Source organism: Natator depressus, chromosome 7, assembly GCF_965152275.1.
Source record: "Natator depressus isolate rNatDep1 chromosome 7, rNatDep2.hap1, whole genome shotgun sequence".
Classification (NCBI taxonomy): domain Eukaryota; kingdom Metazoa; phylum Chordata; order Testudines; family Cheloniidae; genus Natator; species Natator depressus.
The window spans coordinates 40,688,014-40,704,493 of NC_134240.1; the positions used below are offsets into that span (position 1 = coordinate 40,688,014).

At 40.4% G+C, this 16,480-nt stretch overlaps 1 protein-coding gene across 1 annotated transcript in view; it reads right to left on the bottom strand.

Moving 5' to 3' along the window:
- Positions 1-4,506: 4,506 nt before the first annotated feature.
- The window catches only part of NOL8 (nucleolar protein 8), a 32,858-nt gene continuing 20,884 nt past the window's right edge, over positions 4,507-16,480 (bottom strand). Inside the window, exons 12-17 of the mRNA XM_074958202.1 lie at positions 15,936-16,019; positions 15,097-15,386; positions 14,180-14,306; positions 6,290-6,360; positions 5,552-5,634; positions 4,507-5,200 (exon numbers count right to left, since the gene is read on the bottom strand). Of these exons, the coding sequence (XP_074814303.1) occupies positions 5,147-5,200; positions 5,552-5,634; positions 6,290-6,360; positions 14,180-14,306; positions 15,097-15,386; positions 15,936-16,019 (709 nt within the window). The 3' untranslated portion in view covers positions 4,507-5,146. The remainder of the gene's footprint in view (positions 5,201-5,551; positions 5,635-6,289; positions 6,361-14,179; positions 14,307-15,096; positions 15,387-15,935; positions 16,020-16,480) is intronic.

Genomic DNA, 16,480 nt, shown 5'->3' on the forward strand with positions numbered 1-16,480 from the left:
CCGACGATCAGGGCATCCATCTGCACCTCGTAGCCCTTCGCTCTCAGGGTGTTGGCCAGGGGGGTGTATTTTTCCAGCTTACGAGCTCGGGCTTCGCGGAAGGCCGGGGTCCTGTTCTCGAAGGAGACCATGATGTCAACGAGGATGATCTTTTTCTGGGCCTCGTCGGTGACTACCACGTCAGGTCGCAACTGGCTGTCAGTACCGGGGATGGCGCAGTTCACGGCGACCTCCCCCAGGCGCGGTGCGATGGCTTTCACCAGACGGTTCTGGATGGTACTGTGGCGCAGCTGCCAGGCTCTGGAGTGGGGCAGGGTATGGTTGGAGTAGCCGCACTTCCTGCAACGCTTGTCTCGGTTCCCATGGCAGATGGCTCCGTTGAGTGGGACGCAGTTGAGCCGGGCGTGGTGGATGAACCGCCAGTCAGTTCAATTTGTTCTTTAATGTGTTGTTGCACAGACATCTCCTCTTGGAGCAACATGTCTTTCAGTACAAGTAAGATGACAAATCTACGGTTCTTTTAAAGACTATTTTAATTCTATTGAGGTAATTCTTTCCTTTGGGACTCTAGACTTAAGTAGATGTCAATTAAGTTGAATTTTTGTGTTGTTGTTATGTTTTATAATGAACATGGACTCAGATGAACTTTTAATATTAACAATGTCTCCCCCTACCTCCCCACCAATGCACTTATGGTCAGAAAAACCTGTCTATGACATCTTCAGTCTATGTACAGTCATCTCTGCTTATCATGGTGACAAGGAGAGTTTTTACTTAAACGTAATTTTTGTTAATTTTGCAGAGTATGGTTATACTCTTACTGCAGAGTACTTATTGTTGGTGAAGATGCAGACCTAGAAAGAATCCATCTTGACTTTCAGAGTGTCTGGTGGCTATAGTTAGAAAAAAATTCTTGATTTGACTTAACTAAAATGTAGTAATTGTTTAACAGCTAACAATGGATACCTAGTGGAACAAGCAACCGCAACTGTACTTTGTAATATTCCCTCACCTGTTGCCCAGTGTCATCTCTCCCCCTGTGATGTCTCATTCAACACATTTTAAACACCACGTGGCAAAAGTCTGTCTGTTCTCCAGATAAAGCAGTAAGAATGCCTCTGGCATTATACTAGTCAGGGATGGTCTAGGCAAGCTTGGTCCTACCACAGTGAGATGGATTAGGTAACTTCATGAAGTCCCTTCCAGTCATACATGTCTATTATTCTAATACCTCTCTTTCTCTCTCACAGACTCAGGGCTAAAAAATGATTATGGGGTTGAAAAGGAATTTTCCCCCAGGTCAGATTGGCAGTGACCTTGAGGACTTTTCACCTTTCTTTGCAGAGTTTGAGTATGGGTTACTTGCCAGGATTATCTGGGTATACAATTTCTCTGCCATTGCAGAGATCTCCGGCACTGATGCGTCTCGGTCCCTCCTATTCTCAGTTTGTGGCATATAATTGTCTAGTCTCCTGTAGGTTGTAATACTTTGGTCTAATTTCAGTTGTTGGGTTTAATGTGAAGGTGCTGGATGATGCCGAGGGCCTGTGCAATACAGGAGGTCAGAGTAGATGATTGGGTGGTGCCTTCTGGCCTTAGTCATAGAGTTTAAGGCCTGACCTAATTTCCTAGTGTAGACCAGTATAATAACGGCACTCAGGGGTGTGAAAAATTCACACCCGATAGCGACACAGTTAAACCAAGCCAGCCCCCTGCGTAGACAGCGCTAGGTTGATAGAATTCTCCCATCAATCTAGCTACCGTCTCTCGCAAAGGTGGAGTACCGATGTCTATGGGGGAACCCCTCCAATCAGCATAGGTACAATCTTCACTTGAGTGCTACAGTGGCACCGCTGCAGAGTTTTAAGTGTAGACAAGTCCTCAGTAGCAGATAGAGATTCTGATAAAGGAAAACAAATTTCCACAATCCCATTGCTACTGAATATAATTATACTTAACAGAATAAATTTAACATAGCCCTTTTCTAGGATTACATGTTTTGTCTTTTTTTTTTTTTTAAATAAAGGTAGTTATCTAAAGCATCAAAGGAACTGACCAACATACTGAAGTTAAAGATATCTTCCTATATATAAAGCTGAGTTAAATAAGTGGAGCAGAATTACAGCAAGTAAAACAGACAAATACTTAATATTTCTCATAAAAACTTCAATATGGAAGCTCCCAATAATGCTTCCCCATCATGGCCAGCCCCAAACAGACACATTGACATATGTTGTAAAGATTATATACTTTTCCTATTCCCTTTAAAACTTAGGTGCTCTTAAAGTTTTGCTTTGCCCTTTTTTCAGTCACAGCTTTCTAATCCAATTGAAGCCATTTCATCTCCTTCACATATAGCCTTGTAATTTAATGCCAAACTTGTAATACTCTAATAACCCTTAATTTTCAAAGAATAGGTGCTCAGTACTTGGACAATTACCTTCTTTCAGGTGTCATGTTTGCCTCAATTTCTGGATGCCCATCACAATCACTAGGCGCTTCTGAAAAATTGGGCCCCAGGTTCTCATCCCGATTCTATCACTGACTTGTGCACTCTCTCTCTGTGCTTCTGTCTAAGCCTTGTAGCAAGCATGGTCCTGTTTCCTCTGTGAGCAGGGTCATACTTTAATTAAGATTGCTGGAGATAACTGATGAGAACACCATTACCATGCACTCCTTGCAAGCCACCTGAAGGATAAGAAACAGCCATAATTCAATACCAACAACTAAGAGGATGTAGAAGTTGGAAACACCAGAGATCGAAGTACAAGATGAAAAAAAATGGCTTCCCAAAACCGAAAATGTCCATATTCCACTTTTTGTCTTTCCAGCTTGCCATCTTGTTCAGATTCTACCTTTTGCGAATAAAACCATTTACAAGTTAAACAGATGTAAAAACCACCTCTCTGTAACGGGATGCAAGGAGGATGTAGAAAAGTCGAAGTAGTATATCCTCTCAAAACAAAACAGCTCCCTGCCCTCTGCCCAAACTAACGAACCAACAAACAAAAAACCTCCCAAAATAAACTCAAGTAAGGCCTAAACTGTGTCCATGTCCACTAAGTACTAGTAGTATTGTGAGAAGGGAACCACCTTTCAGAGTCATCATTGTAGTTGCTCTGACCAACATGCTGCCTACTGCCTGAAGGGCAGCATCTGTGTCTGGGTGTTAACGGAGAAGTAACATGCCTGCTCAGTGGCTTTCTGACTCTGTGGTAATCAGGGAAGCTCTCCACAGCTCACTGTAAAAGAAGCTGCACACGTTCTTAACAGTTCTCTTGATAGCCAACTCCAGCTGTGGACTCTGAAACTGCTGATGTGGCATGTGTGTAAACTACTCCCATGCAGCAACCATAACGTGCCTACCTTGTTCATTACTGATTTTAATTATTCAGGAACTTACACACTCCCACCTCCAGGCACTGCAGTATCAAACTGCCTTCCAGGTACTGTGTACCATATAGTTAAAAACAACTAAACATTTCTTTCTAGCTGTAGGAGAAATAGCTTGCTTACTTCCTAGAGTTTCATTAATTTGTTTATACAACTGGGTGTGTTGTGTTGTTTGAAGACACTAAGGGGAAGCCAAATCAGAAGAACATTTTGCTTTTATTTCTGAAAGCAGCCATGGAACCTATTCACATACCTTATTCTCATGTAACTATGAGCCATGATTCAGTCCTCAGAGCAGCTCATTTTGCACCACTCTGGAAATATATCCCAAGATGGTTTACCCTACCTGCCATCTTTATACATAATTTGTACTTTGGAAAAACGTGTCCATATTGCTATCTTTCCAGAATGCACAACAATGCAAGATAGAAGAAATTAGAAATAGAGATTTGTATGTTAGGTGATTTAAATCTAGCAATGGGATATATCCATTCCCTTAGTGGAAAAACCACTAACAAACACTTCCTTCTACAACAATCTCACACAGAGTAGGAGATTACTTAATTCAGACTTTGAGAAGAGAAATATTGTTGTATCTTTGCCTCTGCTTGGGTTCTTTGGCATACCTGACAATGCTTCTGATTTTTACTGCTTTAACTCATCCAGTGCCAGATTGTTTCTTGGCCTCTAACATTCCAGCCAGAATGAGCTGGCTTGGCTCTCCCTTTAGTTATCACTGCCATGGTTTAATAGGCCGCAGACCTTCAGCTGTCCCTTATCTTCTGTCAGTCCAGGAAGAGGCTAGGAATTGAAACCAAAGTATTTGTCTCTAGTAGAGCACAAGGATGCTCTATGTCTCAATTTTCACTATATTAAATGAGTTAGATTCCTGATAGTAGTTTGAAATTCCTGAAAAGCAGCCACTACTCTTAAAAGCCTATGTTCTACATAATTGTATGAATATAAATTTGTATGTGATGTATAATCACTCAAGAGCAAAGACAACCCCACCAAAAGTTGCCTTAAGTTTTACAGATGAATAAACCTTTATTTAAAAAATGGAAAGGTAGGTTTTGTGCAAAGGATTAGAAGTCCATACATATTTTATAAACCTTTCCAGTTACTTAAACACTTTCATGAACTTCCTGTATAATTTTTTACTTTGGTAATTACAATAAATATTTTGATTGTTAGCAAAACAAATCTTAAAGGCTCTGTATCTTGCTAAACACAGAACGCCAATCCCACATGTTACTGAGAACCTCTGTTAGGAGCTGAATGCTTTCAATTCCCATCCATTTCAGTCACTGCTGTAGATTCTCAGCCCCTTGCAGGACTGGACCCAGAAAACATAAAAAAATATAGCCAAATACAAACTACATTGCACTAAACACTAAAAGTATCCGATAAAGCAGCAACGTTATACTCAAAGCAATTTTCTCCAAAGTAAAAAAAAAAAAAAAAAAAAAAGTGTATATATACACACACACCCATTCCATCTGTTCAAATTAACAGATATCCCCACATAACAATAAAAGTGCAACTGTACACATAAAAATGGCCATATTTACAGACCTGTTATCCCGACAGCTGTTCAAAACTTGAAAAGTTTCTAACAGTTTATTTTCAGTTCAGCTGCACTATTTTTCCTGTTAAACCTCTGAAAGACCACAAGTCTGAAGCCAGACATTTTCATTTTGTTGTAATACAATACACATGTATCAAGAAACATTGCTGGCTAGCACTGTCAAACTTATTGTTTTGCTTTAACTTTTCTTCTTGCATCCTTATGTTTCTTCCGGCATTCCTGGAAATATTAAAATATTAAATGGCATTAAATCCAGTTTATAAACTCACAAATTGCTCTTTTAAACCTGCTTTGCTTTTATATTTAACAGAAATTAGCCAGCTCTGGCAGTTATAACAAATCAACAGTTTAAGTGGACATAATACACAAATTATATATATTATACAGACAGTTAATTTTTATTTTACAAAACTCCCTGGTCTTAGTATGATATTAGGCCATTCTGAAAGTCTAAATGATTCATTTTTATTAAAATGAACAAAATAAGCCACTTTTTTCACAAGCAACCCCTCCCCTCCCATCATAATGAACTCTCTCAGTTGTTACTGAATTACAGCTTTAATCACTCACCTCAAGTAACAATCTACGTCGGTTTTCCCAATTATCTTTTTCTTCATTGAGGTTTGATGATCTGCGGAACAGCTTAGGACCATCTACACAAGAGATGCATCGGAACAACTTTGAGCCAGGTTAAAACACAACTTAACCATTTTCTTTCTTATAAGCTTTTGTTTGAAAAAATTGTAGTAACATTATAAATTAATTTGAATTTGTGTATGGAAAGTTACCAGGATAAGCTATTTTGAATGTATAAGAGACACATTGTTTTAGCTCAAATTTTAACAACAAACCATTGGTGAAAATATAGACTTGTGTCTGCTTTTTTAGACTGATTCACCTTAAACCCTGCTATTAGCAGTCTATTTATAATGCACCTATCAAACCATGTGGGTGCATTAACCATATATTTTTTAAAAACCCAAACATGTCCCAAGACAATGGAAACTCCACACTAAGCAATCCTTCCAAAAAAGCAAACTTAAGTCACTTTCTCCAATAAGGCTTGGGTAAGTAGAAGATTGCAATTGATCCTCAAGGAGATGGCTGGTTTTACAGCCCAAAGTGCCTCAACAGTTTTCAAAATGTAGCTTTTAACATTGGACTTTACATTTTCAAATACTGAAACGTTCTAATTAATCCCTATACCACCCCATGTGAATTAAATATTATACTAATATAATTTGTTACAATGCCTCTTTGTTAAATTCCATCATCCTGTAGGAAAAATTTGGATAAGTTCAGTTGTACCTCTTAATCTTTCATCATCTTTGGAAAAGAAGAAAAATCTACTCGTCTTCATTTGTGGTAAAGACTGAGACCTGGAAAGATAAAGAAATTTTAGTCTTAGACAGAAGAGCCAACAGTACTATCCCATTCCAAGTGCCAAAAATCATCCCCCATGAAAGGCAAATTATTTTCTAAACACTTAAGCATTTTAAAGAGGAAAGGCAATTATTGATTTAGTCCTAAGTGGAGCACCTGGTCCAAGAGGAAAGGAGTACTTGTGGCACCTTAGAGACTAACCAATTTATTTCAGCATAAGCTTTCATGAGCTACAGCTCACTTCATCGGATGCATACTGTGGAAAATACAGAAGATGTTTTTATACACACAAACCATGAAAAAATGGGTGTTTATCACTACAAAAGATTTTCTCTCCCCCCACCCCACTCTCCTGCTGGTAATAGCTTATGTAAAGTAATCACTCTCCTTACAATGTGCATGATAATCAAGGTGGGCCATTTCCAGCACAAATCCAGGGTTTAACAAGAACATCTTGGGGGGGGGGGGGGAGGAGGAGGAGGAGGAGGGTAGGAAAAAACAAGGGGAAATAGGTTGCCTTGCATAATGACTTAGCCACTCCCAGTCTCTATTCAAGCCTAAGTTAACTGTATCCAATTTGCAAATGAATTCCAATTCAGTAGTCTCTCGCTGGAGTCTGTTTTTGAAGTTTTTGATGGTGGGATGGAAATTGTTGAAATCGTGGTGGAATTCCTCAAGGGCTTCTTTTCCATGGGTCCAGATGATGAAGATGTTATCAATATAGCGCAAGGAGAGTAGAGGCGTTAGGGGACGAGAGCTGAGGAAGTGTCACCATGATTTCAACAATTTCCATCCCACTATCAACCTCAGCCTGGTCCAGTCCACACAAGAGATCCACTTCCTGGACACTACAGTGCTAATAAACGATGGTCACAAACACTACTCTATACCGGAAACCTACTGACCGCTATTCCTACCTACATGCCTCCAGCTTTCACCCTGGCTACACCACACGATCCATCGTCTACAGCCAAGCTCTGCGATACAACCGCATTTGCTCCAACCCCTCAGACAGAGACAAACACCTACAAGAAAGCCAAGGAAAGTGTGGGCCCCTTACTGAATGAGGGAGGCAACCTAGTGACAGAGGATGTGGAAAAAGCTAATGTACTCAATGCTTTTTTTGCCTCTGTTTTCACTAACAAGGTCAGCTCCCAGACTGCTGCGCTGGGCATCACAGAATGGGGAAGAGATGGCCAGCCCTCTGTGGAGATAGAGGTGGTTAGGGACTATTTAGAAAAGCTGGACGTGCACAAGTCCATGGGGCCGGACGAGTTGCATCCGAGAGTGCTGAAGGAATTGGCGGCTGTGATTGCAGAGCCCTTGGCCATTATCTTTGAAAACTCGTGACGAACGGGGGAAGTCCCGGATGACTGGAAAAAGGCTAATGTAGTGCCAATCTTTAAAAAAGGGAAGGAGGAGGATCCTGGGAACTACAGGCCAGTCAGCCTCACCTCAGTCCCTGGAAAAATCATGGAGCAGGTCCTCAAAGAATCAATCCTGAAGCACTTACATGAGAGGAAAGTGATCAGGAACAGTCAGCATGGGTTCACCAAGGGAAGGTCATGCCTGACTAATCTAATCGCCTTTTATGATGAGATTACTGGTTCTGTGGATGAAGGGAAAGCAGTGGATGTATTGTTTCTTGACTTCAGCAAAGCTTTTGACACGGTCTCCCACAGTATTCTTGTCAGCAAGTTAAGGAAGTATGGGCTGGATGAATGCACTATAAGGTGGGTAGAAAGCTGGCTAGATTGTCGGGCTCAACGGGTAGTGATCAATGGCTCCATGTCTAGTTGGCAGCCGGTGTCAAGTGGTGTGCCCCAGGGGTTGGTCCTGGGGCCGGTTTTGTTCAATATCTTCATAAATGATCTGGAGGATGGTGTGGATTGCACTCTCAGCAAATTTGCGGATGATACTAAACTGGGAGGAGTGGTAGATACGCTGGAGGGGAGGGATAGGATACAGAAGGACCTAGACAAATTGGAGGATTGGGCCAAAAGAAATCTGATGAGGTTCAATAAGGATAAGTGCAGGGTCCTGCACTTAGGATGGAAGAATCCAATGCACCGCTACAGACTAGGGACCGAATGGCTAGGCAGCAGTTCTGCAGAAAAGGACCTAGGGGTGACAGTGGACGAGAAGCTGGATATGAGTCAACAGTGTGCCCTTGTTGCCAAGAAGGCCAATGGCATTTTGGGATGTATAAGTAGGGGCATAGCGAGCAGATCGAGGGACGTGATCGTTCCCCTCTATTCGACACTGGTGAGGCCTCATCTGGAGTACTGTGTCCAGTTTTGGGCCCCACACTACAAGAAGGATGTGGATAAATTGGAGAGAGTCCAGCGAAGGGCAACAAAAATGATTAGGGGTCTAGAGCACATGACTTATGAAGAGAGGCTGAGGGAGCTGGGATTGTTTAGTCTGCAGAAGAGAAGAATGAGGGGGGATTTGATAGCTGCTTTCAACTACCTGAAAGGGGGTTCCAAAGAGGATGGCTCTAGACTGTTCTCAATGGTAGCAGATGACAGAACGAGGAGTAATGGTCTCAAGTTGCAATGGGGGAGGTTTAGATTGGATATTAGGAAAAACTTTTTCACTAAGAGGGTGGTGAAACACTGGAATGCGTTACCTAGGGAGGTGGTAGAATCTCCTTCCTTAGAGGTTTTTAAGGTCAGGCTTGACAAAGCCCTGGCTGGGATGATTTAACTGGGAATTGGTCCTGCTTCGAGCAGGGGGTTGGACTAGATGACCTTCTGGGGTCCCTTCCAACCCTGATATTCTATGATTCTAAGATCTCTATCAAGCATTCTTACAACTACAATACCCACCTGCGGAAGTGAAGAAACAGATTGATAGAGCCAGAAGAGTTCCCAGAAGTCACCTACTACAGGAGAGGCCTAACAAAGAAAATAACAGAACGCCACTAGCCGTCACTTTCAGCCCCCAACTAAACCCCCTCCAACGCATTATCAAGGATCTACAACCTATCCTGAAGGATGACCCAACATTCTCTCAAATCTTGGGAGACAGGCCAGTCCTTGCCTACAGACAGCCCCCCAACCTAAAGCGAATACTCACCAGCAACCACACACCACACAACAGAACCACTAACCCAGGAACCTATCCTTGCAACAAAGTCCGTTGCCAACTGTGCCCACATATCTATTCAGGGGACACCATCATAGGGCCTAATAACATCAGCCACAGTATCAGAGGCTCGTTCACCTGCACATCTACCAATGTGATATATGCCATCATGTGCCAGCAATGCCCCTCTGCCATGTACACTGGTCAAACTGGACAGTCTCTACGTAAAAGAATAAATGGACACAAATCAGACGTCAAGAATTATAACATTCATAAACCAGTCGGAGAACACTTCAATCTCTCTGGTCACGCGATTACAGACATGAAAGTTGCGATATTACAATAGAAAAACTTCAAAACCAGACTCCAGCGAGAGACTGCTGAATTGGAATTCATTTGCAAATTGGATACAATTAACTTAGGCTTGAATAGAGACTGGGAGTGGCTAAGTCATTATGCAAGGCAACCTATTTCCCCTTGTTTTTTCCTACCCCCCCCCCGTTCCTCAGATGTTCTTGTTAAACCCTGGATTTGTGCTGGAAATGGCCCACCTTGATTATCATACACATTGTAAGGAGAGTGATCACTTTACATAAGCTATTACCAGCAGGAGAGTGGGGTGGGGGGAGAGAAAACCTTTTGTAGTGATAAACACCCATTTTTTCATGATTTGTGTATATAAAAACATCTTCTGTATTTTCCACAGTATGCATCCGATGAAGTGAGCTGTAGCTCACGAAAGCTTATGCTCAAATAAATTGGTTAGTCTCTAAGGTGCCACAAGTACTCCTTTTCTTTTTGTGAATACAGACTAACACGGCTGTTACTCTGAAAACTGGTCCAAGAGGTGAATGTAGCTGGACTGCTTGGTAATAGTGACTGTTAGGATATAGATATTCAGGCCTGTCTGTAAAGGCCTGTACTCTAAGAATTTAGGTGTATTCTTATCACTTGGCTAGTTCTAGAAGTATAAAAGAAAGAATCAAAATCACTGTCTGCTGGTGTAAGGGCCTTCTCTTACTGTGACAGTCTGAGGCCCTGTGCTTAGGCTAAGGCCTTTGGCTAAGCAGCAGAGGCAGCCATAAGCTAGGAAGCGACAGGTCACATCCTCACATTCCAAACTAGTCACATTGAAAGAAGGTGCTATTGGGCTGTTAGGAATACAATCCTGTCCTGATAATGCCTATCACCTCCAGAGAAAGGGAAGTGCCTAGAAAATGTAAAAAGGAAACAGCATCCTGTCTGGCAAGAACTCACTTATCAATACTGGGATGTGAAATCCTCACTTCTGTATTGTTTTGTCATTATAGTTCCCACTTTGCTATTGTTTGTCTGTATAATCTCTGTCTGGTTCTGTGATTGTTCCTGTCTGCTGTATAATTAATTTTGCTGGGTGTAAACTAATTAAGGTGGTGGGATATAATTGGTTACATAATCATGTTACAATATGTTAGGATTGGTTAGTTAAATTTCAGGAAAATGATTGGTTAAGGTATAGCTAAGCAGAACTGAAGTTTTACTATATAATCTGTAGTCAATGAGGAAGTGAGGGGGCCTTGGTGGGAGGGGGTGGGTGTGTGTAAAGGGGGAAATGGGAACAGGGAATGAGGGTAAGGAAATTGGAACCATGTTTTGCTAAAGGGGGAAATGGGAACAGGGAATGGGAGTAAGGAAACTGGAATCCTGTTTGGTTAAAGGGAGAAATGGGAACAGGGACACAGGTGTAAGGCTCTGTGGTGTCAGAGCTGGGAAGGAGGATACTAAGGAAGGAAACTGGAATCATGCTTGCTGGAAGTTCACCCCAATAAACATCGAATTGTTTGCACCTTTGGACTTCGGGTATTGTTGCTCTCTGTTCATGCGAGAAGAACCAGGGAAGTAAGTGGGTGAAGGAATAAGCCCCCTAACAGTGACCATAATATAATTAAATATAAAATCCCTGTGGCGGGGAAAACACCACAACAGCCCAACACAGTAGCATTTAATTTTAGAAAGGGGAACTACACAAAAACGAGGAAGTTAGTTAAACAGAAATTAAGAAGTACATTGGCAAAAGTGAATTCCCTGCAAGCTGCATGGCAACTTTTTAAAAAGACACCATAATAGAGGCTCAACTGAAATGTATACCCTAAATTAAAAAATATACTAAGAGAACCAAAAAAGTGCCACCGTGGCTAACCAACAAAGTAACAGAAGCAGTGAGAGGCAAAAAGACATCCTTTAGAAAGTGAAGTTAAATCCTAGTGAGGAAAATAGAAGGTAGCATAAACTCTGGCAAGTGAAGTGTAAAAATATCATTAGTAAGGCCAAAAAGAATTTCAAAAACAGCTAGCCAAAGACTCAAAAAGTAATAGCAAAAGAATGTTTAAGTACATCAGAAGCAGGAAGCTTGCTAAACAACCAGTGGGGCCACTGGAAGTTCAAGATGCTAAAGGAGCACTCAAGGACGATAAAGCCATTGCAAAGAAACTAAATTAATTCTTTGCATCGGTCTTCACATCTGAGGATGTGAGGGAGATTCCCAAATCTGAGCCATTCTTTTTAGGTGACAAATGTGATGAACTGTCCCAGGTTGAGGTGTCATTAGAGGTTTTTCAACAAATTGATAAATTAAACAGTAATAACTCACCAGGACCAGATGGTATTCACCCAAGAGTTCTGAAGGAACTCAAATGTGAAATTGCAGAACTACTAACTGTGGTTTGTAACTGATCATTTACACCAGCTTGTCTACCAAATGACTGGAGGATAGCTAATGTGACGCCAATTGTTAAAAAGGTCTCCAGAGGTGATCCTGGCAATTACGGACCAGTAAGCCTGACTTCATTACCAGGCAAACTGGTTGAAACTATAATAAAGAACAATATTGTCAAACATATAGATGAACATCATTGTTAAGGAAGAGTCAACATGGTTTTAGTAACAGGAAATCATGCCTCACCAATCTACTAGAATTCTTTGAGGGGGTCAACAAGCATGTGGACCAAGGTGATCCAGTGGCTATAGTGTACGTAGATTTTCAGAAAGCCTTTGACAAAGTCCCTCACCAAAGGCTCTTAATCAAAGTAAGCTGTCATAGGACCAGAGGGAAGGTCCTCTCAGGGATCAGTAACTGGTTTTCAAAATGGAGACAGGTAAATAGTGGTGTCTACCAGGGGTCTGTACTGGGACCAGCACTATTTAACGTATTTATAAATGATCTGGAAAAAGGGGTAAATAGAGAGATGGCAACATTTGCAGAGAATACAAAACTACTCAAGATAGTTAAGTCCCAAGCAGACTGCAAAGAACTTCAAAGGGATCTCACAAAACTGGGTAACTGGGCAACAGCATGGCAGAGTAAATTCAGTGTTGATAAATGTAAAGTAACGCACTTTGGAAAACATAATCCCAACTATGCATATAAAATGATGGGGTCTAAATTAGCTCTTACCACTCAAGAAAGATCTTGGGAGTCATAGTGGATAGTTCTCTGAAAACATCCACTCAATGTGTAGCGGTGGTCAAAAAAGCTAACAGGATGTTGGGAATCATTGAGGGATAGATAATAAGACAGAAAATATCACGTCACCTCTATATAAATCGATGGTATGCCCACATCTTGAATACCGCGGGTGGATGTGGTCGTCCCATCTCAAAAAAGATACATTGGAATTGGAAAAGGTTCAGAAAAGGGCAACAAAAATGATTAGAGGGTATGGAACAGCTTCCATAGGAGGAGAGAATAATAAGACTGGGACTTTTCATCTTGAAAAGAGACTACTAAGGGGGGATATGATAGAGGTCTATAAAATCATGTGGAGAAAGTAAATAAAGAAGTGTTATTTACTCCTTCTCATAACACAAGAACTAGCGGTCACCACATGAAATTAATAGGCAGCAGGTTTAAAATAAACAAAAGGAAGTATTTCTTCACACAACACACAGTCAACCTGTGGAACTCTTTGCCAGAGGATGTTGTGAAGGCCAACTGTGACGAAGTACAAAAAAGAACTAGATAAATTCATGGAGGATAGGTCCATCAATAGCTATTAGCCAAGATGGGTAGGAATGGTATTCTCAGCCTCTGTTTGCCAGAAGCTAGGAATGGGTGACGGGATGGATCACTTGATGATTACCTGTTCTGTTCATTCCCTCTGTGGCACCTGGCATCGGCTACTGTGGGAAGACAGGATACTGGGCTAGATAGACCTTTAGTCTGACCCAGTATGGCCGTTCTTATGTAAAACTGCATTGCTTTAGAATATCAGAAATGTTACACACTGAAAGATTTAACAGTTTAATTTGTAATAGTAATACTAAAGCTATGGGATGTCTGTTTGAAACAAGGAGACTTGCTCACCAACAACTTAAATGTAAATCTAATTATTGGATAAGGAAGTACTTTCCAAAATATTTGCATGAAGCCAAAATAAGTTGTTTTTTTATTTTGCATGTTAAGTTGCAATGCATGTGAGGTACCGAGCAACATTTACATGGCAGGGAAGCCAGTTTTCACTTCCAGCCTCAGTCAAATGCACTGGTCAATCAGTGAACCAGGGAATTTTAAATGTATAGTAGCAACTTGTCTGGTTGGCAGTAAGGAATTCAGTTTTCCAGAATGAGGCTTTTGATGCTGGGGTGGAGGTGGGGGGGTGCCAAATAAAAGGATTTTTTCTCGGCTGCCACATAAATCCTGATAATCAGTAAGCACTTAATAGCCACAAAATATAAAACCAGATTTACATTTCTTTGAAGTTTTCACTTTCAGAGTCTTCTGGCTCATCATTTTCCTCCGAGCTGCTGTCCTGGAAACGAGGATCCTCTTGCCATGCTACTCTTGCAGGTTTTATTGTTTCAATTTTGTAGGGCTCTGCAATAGTACCACCAAAAAGTCTGATCATTCCCCTGCCTACAAAGTGAAACTTCTGTTTAGATAAGTGTGAAATATCTGATTTGGAAAGGACACTTTTTGTGCTTTCAGAAGGATATGCAGATTTTCCCTATCTTTCTCTGTTTTACATTTCCATCCCCAAAATCTACAGTCAGTATCATTTTGGCTTAAGTAGAGAATAGCAGATCTCCTTTGAACCCAGTCAATGTTACTCCTTATTGGCCAGGGAGACTGCTGTTAAATATCCAGAGGATAAGCATAGTGCCTAGGTAGTATTCTCAGCCTTTGCTGATCGGTCAAAGAAGAGAAAAGGACAACAATACAACTGTTTTCCCTGTGCGGTACAACACACCACCCAAAACCAACAGTACAAAATCCAAGTAGAAAGCAATTCTTTACATGCAGATTGTGACGCTGGTAGACCAGCTCACTTGTATATTAATATTGTTCAAGATAGATGCTAGATGTGTAAGAATATGTTTAGATTCTATACAATTCTTATAAGTTGCTCCATGCATTAATCTTACTTGTAATGTCTGTATACCATGCTATAAGGAAATATTCAAGTTATGCTTAATTGTGAAAATTTGCTTTAAATTTTGCTCAGATCTGTCCATGAGATTTGTTTAATCTGTTTGACAGAAGGATGATTTCATACAACCTGGTGTGTCATCTTATTAAATATAATCTTCAGTGATTCAAAAGTTAAAACAAATAAATGCCAGTAAAAGCAAACTATTAAAAAAAGTACCAGAATCTGCAATGTTACCTTCTTTCACAGCTGACTGGTTCATATCATCACCAAAAAAGGAAAACGTGAAGCCACTAGATTTTTCTTCTGCATTGCCCTCAACATTAAGTCTTAATATATGCTGGTCAGCCAGAGTTGATTCTTCCATATCATCATGTTTGTCCCAGGGTATTATTTCACTTTTTTCAGCTGCACATTTTGTTGATCCAAATACCTCTTTTAAATCCACCGCAACATCATAGTATATTTCTTTAGACACTTCGGGCAATTTCTCTGCCTCCTCCCTTTTCTTCTTTCTTTTAGCTTTACTGGAATTATATTTATTTTAAAAAACAATTATGCACTGGACGAACATTTGAAAGATATGGGGTTTTCTTTTGACTGATCTTTGTATTACTTACAGGAGACTTCCTATCCAGGGAAATATTCAAATCCTCTAGCAAGTACTTTGCTTTTCTGCATTCCTGTTTTCTCAGTAATTTCAGTTTCTGGTAATAGGATGCCCTAAGAGTTAAAGGATTACATTCCTGTCTCATCAATTTGAGCAAATTTTTCATTTTTCAACTATTTCCTCTCTCCAGATCATACAGATAAGCACAACCTACAGAAGGGAAAAATTCATGTTTGACCTTAAGAGACTGGTGACAATTCTGATCTATTGCTAGCATCACCACTGCTGTACTAAAAGGAATCTTTATAGAGAGTCTACATTTTACTAGGGATGGGAAGACTTGCAGAGGGGACAGCAGAGTAAGCAAGGAAAGTGATAGGCTTGTGGCCTCCAAATACTTTTGAAAATCAGCCCTCAAGGGGAAGAAAGTTGGTCTTACAACTATAAGGAGGTGATAAGATATTACCTCTCTTTTTCTGTAGTATCTGTTTTCCTTTCAAAAACTTCATGGTCTTGCCTTGTGGGATCATAGCGTAAGGTATTAATATCTCTGTATGAATAAGAGGAATAATAAAAAGAGATACTGTAACTAAATGTCTAAAATAAAACAACCTAACTGACAAGTGCAATGACATTTTCAGCTCATCTTATTTGTGTTCACAAGCAGATTGAAATTCACTTTTGTTTTTATACAGTACAAAAATTATTAGCATTATGAGAGCAGATCAGTGTGTGTTACAGTCTGTACTGTGAAGAAAAAAAGATTCCACGCAGCATTCTTCACATCAAATTATTAAAACCTTCAGCATTAAACATCTGTCAGTTGTTCTTTAGGAAACAACATTAATACATAGATATGTTTTATCATTTGGAGATTAACTGAGTTTATGATTATTATATCCAGAGATTCTGATTTCCCCTTAATTTTCAAATATACCAAAAATGGAGATTTTTTTTCCCCTTTCAAAACTGAAAATGTTATTGAAATTAGTTAATGAAGTCCAAACTTTA